We start from the raw sequence: 13,331 nt of genomic DNA, 5'->3' as shown, positions 1-13,331 counted from the left end.
GAAATTCACAGAATTAATAATTAGGCCAGACAACGGGATATATGGTCAACACACAAAACCCACTGTATTCCCATTTAGAGAAACAAACAGAAAATAAAACTTACAGCAGATACTATTTACATTGACATCAAACATAGACCACCTAGTTAAGAGACACAGTTAAAGTTGTGGGAGGCTATCCCCAGACTGACAGGACATGGACCAGAGACAGAAGATGGCCTAGAAAGCAGAGGAGACCAGCTGTGTGGATTAAGACTAAACCTTACAAAGACATCACTTCTCCCCAAAAATGGTGTGTGCATTCCAAATTACAATCTCTCTCATCCAGACTCATCTTACCTTTAGGTTTCAAAATTCATCACTCCAATCAGATGCAGGAAAAGTTCTAAGTACTACTCCCTGATGCTTGGTTACTTAAAGCCATTTGCTCACATGCTGAGCTCAACAGGCACAGAGCACAGCACAAGCCATCCCATCCGGACCCGGCCACCAACGACTCTGTTCCCACCTGTTAAGTCTGCCCTTACAAGTTCTGCTTTCCCAGCCAATCTCTTGTCATTCCTGTTTAACTGTAGACATGACACAGATCTAAGGCCCAGGTGTTGACGAAGTCCCAAAGCTCTACAAAGCCACCAGCATGCATTCATTTGGCCACTTTGTTAGCATCAGTGGCCCTCACCCCAGCTGAACACTGGAATCACACAGGCACTGTAAGAACCACAGCGACACCCACCCCGCCACCCCCCAATGCACTGGAGTCCCAAGGTGTGGCCTGTCAAGTGCAGCATGTTTCATAAGCTGCCAGCTTGACTCTCTGGGCAGCCAGGGCTGCGGCCTGTGTTACATCATGAGAGAGACACGCAGACAGACATGCTTCTTTTCATTGCCAACAAACTTACTTCCTTCTGGATTTGGTGCAGAAAGAATGATGCTGTGGTTTTTCTTTACATCTTCAACATATTGAGCTATCTTAGCTATACTGTTCCTGATCTCCTCAACCTAGGAGAGAAATAAATCATTTTATATGGCAAATTCAAATTTGTTACACTTTCCATTGCCTAAACAGAAAAGAATGAAAGAGGGAAATGAGTGAATGATTACCACATAAAGAAATAATAGCCTTTTACCAGTCACACATTGATAATCATTTAATTTAAAAAATAAAAGAAATGTACCATATTAACATACATATACATCCATGAATAAGGCAACACCCTTTAACACTCACCACCAAAACCTATCAGGCTGTAAACATTTTTACAACCAAGACCTACGGATTGCCACATAGGATGCCAAGCAGACCAGACTCACACCAGTACCCCTGCAGCCCACAGTATGCCCTGAAACACACACTGGTGACAGTCTTGTGTCGGAGGTATTTACAGTTGATAAGGCTGAGACTTCATGGTCACTGCTTTAATGGCTAATGAGCTAAACTATTCAGTATTTGTTTCAAAATCCAAGGTACTCATCAGCAAGATTTGTCCAGATACAGTCATAACACTATCTTCAATACCCTCTGTGGTAGGCTGGAAGGTGTCCACCCAAAATGTCCAGGTCCTACTCACCAGAACCTGTGACTGCCACATTATGTGGCAAAAGAAACTGCAGATTCGACTAGACATCTTGGTGGGGGGACTTCGACTAGACATCTTGGTGGGGGAACTGCAGCTGGTCTCACTATAGTCACGAGTGCCCCTCTAAGAGGCAGGTGGAGGTGTGGCTGCAGAGAGGCAGCATGACCGCTGAAACACTGGCCATGCAGCTGGCTCTAAAGGTGGACAAAGGAGCCACGAGCCCAGGCACACAGCTGTGGAGTGCAATGGGCAGGGATGCGCAATGGGTAGGGAAGCCGACTCTTCCTGAGCCTCTGGTGCGTGTGACCCAGTCAACACCATGGTTTCAGGGGAACCACTTCAGGATTCTGGCTCCAGAACTGTAGAGAATAAATCTGTCCTGTTCTACGTTTGCAGTGACTTGTTACAGCAGCCCCAGGGGCTAATACAATGTCTACACATACAGGGTTAGGAAAACCCTGAAGCCCACCCACAGGGCACTTGTTAGACTGCAGAATGAACATTCTGGAACTATCACAAAAGGTATGAAAAGATCCCCAGGATATTATTAAATTAAAAAAACACCTACAAGGTGCAGAACCATGTATTCAGCATGTAAACAATGATGTAAGAGGCCAATATAAGCTCAGATGAACACCTGTTCACAGATGTTAACTTTACATAACAAACACGAGGGTGTCTAAACCAGAAACTAAGGAGGAGTCCCTACTGAGCGGGAGAGGAGACGACAGAGCAGACAAGAACAGCAGCGGGAGTAAGGCTTGGAGGCGGGGCAGGGCGATGTCTTTTCATGTCATTCTGATTTTTGAAAAATGTGAATATATGTGCTAATCAAGAAATAAGGTAAAAACATTAAGGACCCTATGTACTAGAGCAGTTCTCAATTTTTTTGTCTCAGAACCTCTTTATCTTGACAGTTACTGAAGACCCCAGAGAGCTCTGGTTCGCAAAAGCTGTAGCCATTTATGATTACCACATGGAGAAATAGCTGACTTATTCATTTATTAATCCACCTGAAAGCAGTAATTACAAACCCACTAATGTTGTGATGGATGTCCACATCCTAATCCTGTGATGTTACCTTACAAAGAAAAATTGACATTGCAGTGGAGATTGAGAGTCAAAATGGGAAACTGTCCTGGACTGTTAGGATTGCTCCAATGTAACCATGAGAGCCCTTATAAAACACAGGCAAGAGGGTCACATTTAGGAAGAGGAGGTGTAGCAACAGCAGAGGGTGGAGTGATGGGCTTTAAGACGGAAGAGGGGCCCCAAGCCCAGACTGCAGGTGCCTCTGCAGGCAGAAAAGTCGGGGAGACACCTGCTCCCCAAAGCCTCCAGGAGGGCCAGCCCTGGCCTCCCTTTGACGAGAGCCCCAAAAGATTCAGTTCAGACTTCTGCCCTAACACAATTCTGCTTTCATAGAATGGTGAACAGCTGCTATTAGACCTGGGTGTTATTTCCATTTATACACAATTTCTATAGATCTTGATATTCTTTATGTAATTAAAGTTATTGTATTAATCAGTAAAAACAGCTCACAAGATAAAAATTGACTTCTTTCAAAATCTTGCTCTTAAGCACAAGGGACGTTATTTTGGTTTCAGCACACTGACCTGTATTTCAATTAGCCCTCTTTAATAAAAGTACCATTTCTGAAGTAAACTCAGTGGTGCACCTGTCACAAGGTAGAAAAGACAGTTTTAACTCCAGCAGAGTCCTGCCCTGTGCACCCCCACCATCTCCGTGGCAGAAGCCCCAGTGTGGCCCAAGAGAACAGGAAGCTGCTAGGCCGCCAACTGGTACCAGGAGGGAAGTGCCCTCCCCGACAGTGGTGCCAGCTCCACTTGAGTCTACGAATTACACGACACAGGGTCCTTTCTGCCCATTACAAACCATCTTCACAAAAAGCAGATGCCCTGGCCACTCAGAACACTATTTTAGTCTTTAATCAAACACTGCTCATGTGCAAAATTCCTCTTCCATAGCACTCTGTGTGATATTTAAGACTTGAATGCCATTTTCTAAAACTGAGTTTTTATCAATAATTCTCTGCTTCTCTACGTAAGAAGTCACCTCGCAGAAATTAACCGTAAAATAAACTAACAAATGAAACCTTAAGTTAGCATCAATCACTCACACCTTCCTAACACTAGTCACCTGTTTTGTATGTGTCCCTGCGACCCCCACATCTAAAATGGACTAGCACTAGGTTAGCAAAGACTATATAGCTGCATGACCGTCAGTGATTTAATCTATGTAATTCTTCTACCAAATATACAACAACATTTAATGCTAGGAGACTCCTTAAAATAAGAAATATGTTCTTATATAGAACTGGTATGGAAAAATTAAGCATCCAGGTAAAAGGGATAAAACCAGAAGAATAAAGATTTCATAAAATGGGTAGGTAAGCTCATAAAAAATCTCATTCCCAAAAAGAAAGCAGGAAATCCACTACCTTAATGCTTTTGTACCTTAAAGTAACTTGTATCTAACAATTTAATTTCAGTTTTTCCAGAAGGTAAGATTCAGAACTAACAAAAATACCTGAAACCCAGTGACTATGCTACACTAGGTATTCAATAAATTCTGGCTGAATCTGGAAAACTGATAACTTTTATTATTTTTATTAACATATCATTTATTTCCAAATCCATGCACTAACAGACCAGTTTAGACTGCCAATGGGTTTTAAGGGTCAGCTGAAACTATTAGACTAGATTCAGCATAATCAAAACAAATCCTGCAAAGGACATTTTCATCATTAAAAAATTACACTGGACACATGTCTTTTCTTGTTAAACAAAGTCAAAATATTCTGTGACTCAATATCAAAAATTGGAAATTATGCAAAATTTGGTCAAATATTACATAGGCTTAACATAGTGTGAACCTAAAAACGAGTGTGGGTAGCTGAGAGAGAGAGCAGGAGTCCTCGCTGCGAAGCCAGAGAGGGCAGACAGGTGGCAGGTCAAGTCCAGGACACAGCTCAGAGAAAGGCCAAACTGACCATCGCACAGTTCAGAGAAAGGCCAAACTGACCGCCGCAGCACAGCAGTGCTCCCAAAATCACAGATCTGCCTCTGTCCAAGACTGATCAGGACGATCAGGACAGGCATCCCCAGGACCCAGAGACTGGCATTCTGAAATGGGGAAGACTTCTCAGGAGAGGAATTTGAAATTCAATTAAAGATTTAAAAAAAAACACACAATACAAGTGCTTTGCTAGATCTCTGGGGCTGTGGGAGAAGCGTGCACGTGCACACTTGACTCGGCACGGACTTAGCACTGCTACGATGACATCCGCTCTCCAGGACCAACGGGCCAGGCCCTCCATCCGGAAGGCACCACTGGGCCAGCTCACAGAAGGTGTGGCAGGATCTCCCAGGGGTCCCACACACTCACTCAGAGGCAGTGCCATCCCCTGTCACCAACTAAAGTGACAGTGTACCCAAAGGCACTAGAGCCCTCCAGGTCCACCAGCTCCACTCCCAAAAGCCTCTCCCATGCCTCCTGCCAGGAAGAATGGCCCAATACTGTGCTGCCAGCATTAAAAGGTCTAGAGAACAGCAGCTCCTCAAACTGTTTGTTTAAGTGTTATTTCCAATACGACAAATGCAGTTATATAATATGTACAATACATAAAAGTCTGGCTGAGCTTCACTAATGACTCTTACCTGGTGGAAGAAATCATCCATAAAATGGTCCTTTTCAACCACAACCGTAGTGTCCCCATCATCATTTTTCCTACACTAAAATGGAAAAGATAAAATGTAAAATTCAGATTTAAAAATTTGTTATGTAGGTATAATCAATGAATTGAAAGACAAAAGCAATTCAGTCCCTCCAAGGTCACAGTCACTAGACCACCAAATCATAGGGCAGACCACACAACAGGACCAGCTGTGACTTACAGACCCCAAGGTGGAGGAGCCGGATACCCTGGAGGAGGCTGCAGCCACTTCTTCAGAAATGGGACAACAGCTGGATTGCTTATAGAGCTAAGCACTGTGGAACCACCCATTTTCACTAAGAAAGTCAATACAATACAAGCTAGTTTTATCTTCAAGAAGTGAAACTGCTTGTACTGCATATTTTCTATAAACATTAAAAATAATGACACCACCAGCTGACTTTTCTAGAGTACGTAATAATTTTCAAGGAAGTTTCACATATATTAGTTGGCATTCATCATTTCTCCTAAGTAACTCCAGGTCATGCCCACACTAATAATCAATAAACATTTAAATAAGGAAAAACCTAGCAAAGAAGACCTGAATAAGTAACCCTGAGGAAGAAAGTGACTATGATGGTCAGTGAGAGAGCCAGAGTGATGTACGGTATAGAAACCAGGCACTGTGAGTAAAAACTTCATGAACACAGAAAACAGGGAGGTGCTCTAGGCCAGTGGTTTTCAAACTGGAGTTGCTAGAGTCACCTGGAAGGCTGGGTCTCAGACTCGTCAGGTCTGGGGTGGGACGTTCTATGCATTCCTGAACACTCTAGAACACTGTTTCACTCTAACAAGTTCCAGGTGAGGCTGCTGGTCCAGAAACCCCACATGGAGAACCACCCTTGCAGACAGGTAAAATAAGGCAACAGTGAAACATCTGACTGGGAAAAAAGCAACTTCTGTCCACAGCTCCAGGAAGCAGAGACAGCAATGAGACCCAGGCACTGGCATCAGAATTATACAGTGTCTACCAAAACCATGTGACATGGCATCCATCAGTGAGATCAGAGAAACTGGGGAGAAGAAGGGGAGAGAAACCCAGCCACAGAGTACAGTGCTGGGAACCACTTTGAGCCATCTCCCCAAAGCCAACCTGGATGAGTCGGCTCAATCCCAACCTCGCAAAAAAGCTAAGGTGGCCTGCATTTTAGGAGTTCCCAGAATGCTTATGAAAGGCCAAGTCTTGACCCCTTTAAAGTCTAAGTGGAGCTTTATTGATCTGCAACCCAGGAATAATCTGGAAACAAAATTCCACTAAAATTTAGCTAAGGAAAATCTGCAAAATGTAGTGAAGCTGCTAAGGAAGCGCCTATGTCCTACCTCTGCACTGTCCTGGACCCCCACTGAGGCCAGTCAATTTAGCACCAAAATCCACTCTTTAATCACCCCCAGGGAGTCTCTAACCATCCAGGTCTCAGTCTGGCCTCCTCTGAGCCTAGGGACCAGGGATGGTTTCTCTAGAATGGAAGGGAAGAGCTCATTCAGAGGAAGGGGCTTTAGGAGAGAATGTAGAGTCCTTCGTCACCAGACTGACACTGAAGCTACCTGCAGGGCAAAGCAGCAATCCACCTGCAAAGGGTCACTGCAGATGCTCACTCCAAGAAGCAGGGTAAGTGGACACCCCTCAGGGATGTGTGTGGCTCCCTTCACACTGACCATTACTCTATTTATACTACACCCCAGGGCAGCCACTCTGAGTGATCTTCCCAGAGTGAGACTGAGTCACCACCCTCTGCTCACATGACACCAGCTGTGCAGGAAAATGCCCAGGATTAAGCAGCATTGCTACTGAGAATGTTTTATTTGTGCTGTGTTAACAGGACAAGTATTATGGATTGAACTGTGTCCCCTAAAAATAGACAAAGGCCTAACCCACAGTTCCTCACAAATATGTGAACCACTATTTAGGAAAAGGGTCAGTGCAGATGTGCTTAGTTAAATGAGGTCCTGCTGGAGCAGGGTGGGCCCTGACCCAACATGACTCATGCCCTATGAGAAGGCACAGATGCACAGGAGCAGCTGGCCAGGTGATGAGGCAGCAGAGACTGCAATGATGCAGCCACAAGCCAAGGATCGCCAAGAACTGCCTGCCATCCCTAGAAGCTGGAAGAGGCCAGGGAGGACACCCTGTATAGGTTGTCAGAGGGAGCAGGTCCTGCTGATATGTTGACCTCCGACTTCTGCCCTCAAGCACCAGTAGAAGCATCTGCTATCTCAGCACCCAGTTTGTGGCACTCTGGTACAACAGCCTAAGGACACTCACCCACCACATAAGGACTGAAGCATCCTGGCACTATCATCTCCATCACCACCTGTGCTCATGCACAAGATACCACCTTCTCACCATTTCAGCATGGAGACAGTATCACCTAAAGAGAGAACACTGTTCCAGGAGCTGGGGTCTGAGCAGCCCATCAGCCAGTCTGAGTCTCTGCTCCTGGTCTGTGACAGGAGACCACACCTCCTGCAGAGACAGTGGTGGAAAGAAAACTGCTTCCTGCATTCTTTTCAAAGGGAGATGTAAGCCAATAGAGGCTTTCAAAGTCGTCTCCAGCCCATGCTCTTAACTCAAAGCAAAGCAGCTCTTAAACACAAATTGCAGTCAGCTAACTCACAAGCGGCGAAACCAATGTTAAGGCAAACCCACAAAGACCTCAGCCCCCTTTCAGCATCCCCCACCACTTTTTTGCTTTAATTTTGTTCTGGAAAATTATAAATATACACAGAAGTAGAAGGAATACTAGAAGGAGTGCTCACTACCCATCACAGGGGTTCAACAATGATCTATCCACAGACTGTCCTGTTCCACCTGTGCCCCTGCCACCCCCCATGCCGAAGGCACCATCATCGCAAGGCAAATTCACACTGTTGTGGGAACAACACAGCCGAAAATCCAAGCTAACTGCTTCACCTGCCATTCCAGGCAAGAAACTGTTCTCTATTTCAGTGCTTAGGAGAGATGGCTTCCAACATAACTTTCCTTAAGGAAAGTGAGTCACTTAACTCCAACTTTTCACACTAGACACTGACCACACTCCACACAGGGGGCAGTAAATAAACTATTACTAAAGAAACAATTCCTCCTTGACTCTCTGAAACTCTTATGTCATACACGATCTTTATTCCCTTGCTGGTAAATAAACTGTTTCTCTAGTTGTAGACCATGAAAGAGCCAGATGACTAGGAATATATTTTCTCTATTATCTTTTGTTTACTCTTATTTTAAATCTTTACTTACATTTCTTATTTCTACTTGGAATTCTCAAAACTACTAGATATTAGGACATAGACCCAGTAATACTGCCTTAGCTTTTCCATTCATAAAAGAAACAAAGAAAATGACTACCAAAACAGTGCCATTTAACATAAGCTACATTCCTGCCATCTTCACTGAAGGCCCAAGTTCAGTCTTTCTGGCTGAGACAGACCTGCACTACAGTTTTCGTTTATGACAGTCTCTTTACTGGGCTAACAAAATGATTTGTGACACAGCATATACTAAAAGCAATGGGAATACTCTCCAACATGACATACTTGATTTCAAAGCATCAAGGTACAAGATCAACATTCAGATGTTAACATTCCACTTCAGTTAAATTTTAAAGGAATTATCTGTAAACACCGTATTATATTAAAAATACAATTCTCCCTATGTGAAAAGTACTATCAAGTTAGACAGCAAGTAGCTTCTGTATTTAGAGACTATTTAGCAGAGATGAATAATTTGTCATTGCAATGCTCACTGTTTAGATTTCAACCACAAATTAATAGAATCCAAAGTTGGATAAAACACTGGCATTTTTTCTCCACATACATGTACACTAGGACCTTGCACACAAATAACAGTTGTGGGGAAATAAATTCTCTTGACATATATGTACAGTGGTTGTGGTACCTTTACTGCTGGCATGCATTAATTTTTTTCAAAATTAAATCACTTGAGTAAAAAGAGGAGAGAATACTTGTAATTAAATCTAAGTAAAAGCTGACAGTGGCCAGTTTGTAATTATGGTGCCAGACATAACACCCTTTTCTCATATTTTTATATAATTATAGTTTTACATCCATGGTAGAATGGTATATTGTTCCATGTTTTATATTTTTTGCTACATACTCATCTCCATTATTAATATCTATAAACACTGTTTTTTACAGGTCCTTAGACTTTGCATAAACAGTACTATACTGCACAAATGCTTCTGCAATTTGCTTTTCCTCTCAATGGTATGTGCAGCAATTTCCTTTCTCCCCACTGTCACTCACCTTGACAATCAAACAGTGGTGTGTCTGTCTTCCACACCAGCCCGTGAGCCTCAGAGCATCCGGCAGAGGACACTTCCCCACACCTGTACACGCTGCAACTTCTCCTTATTCAGGGCTGAGCTCAGAGACTTTCCCCTGAGTGCCTTGGCCAAAGTAGGCACCCACACTCACTGTTTTATTTCCTCCATAGTACATACTACTAAAGATACATTATCACTCACTCACTTAGCTGTTTCTTGTCACTCCCCACCACAAGTTTCTTGGGAGCAAGGACTTCATCATCTTCCCACAACCCAGGCACCCACCACTCCTAAAACAGTGCCTGACATGTAGCAGACATTCAGTAAAAATCAGCTGAGCAAATGAACAAAGAGCAAAGGGATGAGGCCAAGATGAAGGGTGGAGAGAATGAGAAAGAGCAAAGTCAGAGACACACAACTAGGCTGCACAGGGGCCTGGTGGACAGAGGTCGTCTTGGTTGCTGGCTGGTCCCTAGTGCCACTCCCTCATGAGGTCTGACAGCAAATCCTACCCTCAGATTTTGTGGCTTGGCTTTTCCTTTTAATAAATCTCCCTTTCTGTTTTAATTAATGGGTTTCTGTCCCTTGCAACTGAAAGAGCCCTGAAGACAAGAGGTTTCACTGTCATCTACATTTTTGTTACCATGGGCACTTTCAAAGGGCAAGGCACCAACTCAGTAAATAACTAGCAGGTGCTCTGTGCAGAACACTGAGGCTTCAGAGCAAAACTGACAGCACACGTCTGGTGAAGGGCCTGGGGGAGGCGACAGGAAGAAAACAGGACTGCATCTGTACTTAGAGCCTGGAATATGGCCATATCTGGGGACGAAAGAGGGAAGGAGGGCCAGAAGACTTCCTAGTGCTGATGTCTGAACTAAAAGAAGGTGTGAGGCAGAGAGGGAAATTGGCAGAGAGGCCCCAGTGTGTCAGAGCCAGGGAGCAGCATGTGCAAAGGCCTGGAGGAGAGAGGGCATGTCAGGACCACAAGTAGTGCCCTTAAAATTATTCAATTTTAAGTATGTCAAATTCAATTTTAACTTAGTATTTTATACTAGGAAGTTGGCTTTAAAACTTTCTGAAAACATTTTTAAAAACTAACAAATGTTAATACTACGTATAATTACATAACATTTTCTCTCCTACCTTCTCCCAATGCACATAAGAGATAATTTTATATTTCACAACTCCCTCTATGAGCAATGAGAGATATATCTCCATTTCATATACAAGAAAATTGAAATTTTAAGAGTTTTAAAAATTATTTGACCAAGATAACTCCAGAAGTATACATATCCACTAATCTGCTCTACAACTGCTCCATCCCCTCATCTAGAGCAGAACAGTATTGCACCAGAGGAGGTCACCTCTAGTTCTAAAATTTTAGATCAAAACAGGTTGATGTGTGCTTACTAACACTGTTGCAGTAAGAGCTGGAATATACATGAACTTAGAGTAATAAATAATTGCCTTATTTAGTTTTTCCTTCAAGCCAAGAAAAGCTGCTTATATATTCTACTGACAGATCTTTCTTACTATTCCCCAGTATTACATACATTTGGCTATCTTTTGCTAAAACAGTTACAGTTCTCATGCTCATATACATTCAGCATTTCCTCATATAACAAATATTTGAGCTCCTGTCATGGCATGGAAAGACAATCTATGGGGTGAGATAACACAACAGAAATGTGCTACGTTTAACATGATGATGATCTGTGAACTGCAGAGGTCAAAATATTTGACCATTAATAAAAAAAGGACAGAAAAATCAGTATGAAGAAGCTTTCTTGTTAAGAGTGTAAAGCAGATTTCCATGATCCTGAGGATGAAATGCATTATTGCTTTTCTGAACCGAGGTTCTTCATGTGACAGACAGAGATGATTAGAGTGGTCATTTTGTCTGCTTTCCTAAGCATGGTGTATAACTAGCTCCATTCCAGAAGCAAAGGGGAAGTCAATTCATTACAAACAATGAATGCTTTAGGGTAGAGGATTTAGCACCTTGTTCTAAGGCTGCCAGCGATTCAGAGGGCAGAAGCTTTATCTGCATACTGGGGGGGAAATGTGAACACTCAGCATTAATTAGTACTTGTATTTTTAAATAAAAAAGTCTTATTTCTGTTGGCTTAAGTGTTTCAACACTTCTACATTCTTTAACACTCACTGCAGTGTCCCTGCCACCATGTCACTCGCGGCATGGTCATCTTTAACCCACTATAAAGAATCGACTGCTCACTCCTAGGGGAGCTGCTTCTTTCATACTGAGTAAACGGGGTCTTGCTGCAGTCACCGGGTGCCTGGGAGGAGAGGGGCGAGCGCAAACTGCTGCCGGCCGGCCAGGGGCTGCCCTCGCCTCCGAGACCCCGGCGCCCCAGGCACCCACATCTGCGGGCATCGCTGAGTTTACTCCGCACTATCCGGCGAGCTGCTGCCACGCGCGGGGCCGTGCCGGACCCAGGGGCGGGCCTATCCCGGGAGTGACATTCCACGTGAGCCCGCCGCCGCTCAACCACCTCTGGTTGCGGTGAGCGCGAGCAGGACGCGAGCAGGACGCAAACACGGTCTGCGAGGAGCGAGCGCGGGGTGGGCAGCACCTGGGGAGCAGGCGCCCTATGACCGCGGGTTCGAGGCCTGGGGCTCCCCACAGACCGCCCCTCCCGGACAGCTCTGGCCCGCGGACGCCAGGCCAGCGCGGCTACTGCTCCGCAGCCGGGGCCGGGGCAGGGGGCCGTGCGGAGAACTGCCAGAAGCGCGGCCCGCAGGCACCCAACTCCCGCCTGGACCCGCCCCGACTCCCGCCCGCAGTCGCCCCGACCCCCGGCTCCCGCCCTGACCCCCGGCCCGCCCACAGACCCGCGGCCCCGGGTTCCCGCCCTGCTTGGCCCCGGTCCTCCTGCAGGCCATCGGACACCCCACCCCGGCACCGCCCACCCCGCTCGCCCAGTCCCCGAGACCCTTTGACGTTGGCACTGCTGCAGCCGCTGGACCCCCACCCAAGGCCGGCCCCGCCCACTCCGCGTCCCTTGCCCCGCCAGGCCCCGCCCCGGCCGCCCAGCCAGAACCGCTATCCGCCGCTGCTCACCGCAGTTAGGTCAGGCAGGCGGTCCCGCATTCCCGCGGGCCGGGCGCCGCGCCCCGCCGCTCAGGTCTGCCCGCTGCCGCCTCCGCCCGGCCGCGGGCTCCGATAGCCGCACAGCAGTTTCAGCCCGCCGCTGCCGCCTGCTCAGCGCCGCGCCCCGCTGCCTCCCTGGGGCCGGTGCTGCCACGGCAACCGCGCCCGCGCTCTGCGCATGCCCGGCCCACCGCTCAGCGACAACGCAGGCTGCGGAGCCTTCCCGCGGGAACGCCGCGCCCGAGGGGCGGTGCCTGGAGGGGCGGAGCCGACTGGTGTGGTAGGGGGAATGGACGGGGCCTGGAGGGGCGGGGTCCGGCCGTGAAGAGGAGGGCCCAGATGAGTGGGCGGGGCCCGGTGGAGAGGTAGGGCGGGGCCTGCTGTGGGCAGGCCCTAGGGGGCGGGGCGAGACCGAGCAGGGAGTACCCTGACGGCTCTAACGCCGGGTCACCAGATGTGCCATGCGTCCCTTCTTGATTGGCTTTTCCTATTGGGTTTTCACATTCACCTTATTTATTTTTAAAAGTCGTGACAGATTCGACGACGAGCTGAGCGAGGCTACGTGAAGGAGCTGGTGGCGCAGGACTTGCACTTCAAGCGGGCCTGCCCGGGACTCCGCAGCC

At 46.4% G+C, this 13,331-nt stretch overlaps 1 protein-coding gene across 5 annotated transcripts in view; it reads right to left on the bottom strand.

Annotated features, from left to right (window-relative positions):
• Nucleotides 1–12,928, bottom strand: part of STX2 (syntaxin 2) — a 28,045-nt gene extending 15,117 nt beyond the window's left edge. The window contains exons 1-4 of one of the 5 annotated variants that reach the window (XM_036921837.2): nucleotides 12,679–12,926; nucleotides 7,577–7,682; nucleotides 5,258–5,332; nucleotides 900–999 (exon numbers count right to left, since the gene is read on the bottom strand). In XM_036921837.2, the coding sequence (XP_036777732.1) occupies nucleotides 900–999; nucleotides 5,258–5,332; nucleotides 7,577–7,585 (184 nt within the window). In that variant the 5' untranslated portion in view covers nucleotides 7,586–7,682; nucleotides 12,679–12,926. Of the gene's footprint in view, nucleotides 1–899; nucleotides 1,000–5,257; nucleotides 5,333–5,494; nucleotides 5,514–7,576; nucleotides 7,683–12,678 lie in introns of those variants that run through there. The other 4 variants (XM_036921835.2, XM_036921836.2, XM_057491470.1 and 1 more) reach the window with 4 other exon arrangements.
• Between the last annotated feature and the right edge of the window lie 403 nt (nucleotides 12,929–13,331).

The sequence above is a fragment of the Manis pentadactyla genome, chromosome 14 (genome assembly GCF_030020395.1).
Source record: "Manis pentadactyla isolate mManPen7 chromosome 14, mManPen7.hap1, whole genome shotgun sequence".
In the NCBI taxonomy this organism is placed as follows: Eukaryota; Metazoa; Chordata; class Mammalia; order Pholidota; family Manidae; genus Manis; species Manis pentadactyla.
This window is presented reverse-complemented; position numbering and strand designations above follow the sequence as displayed.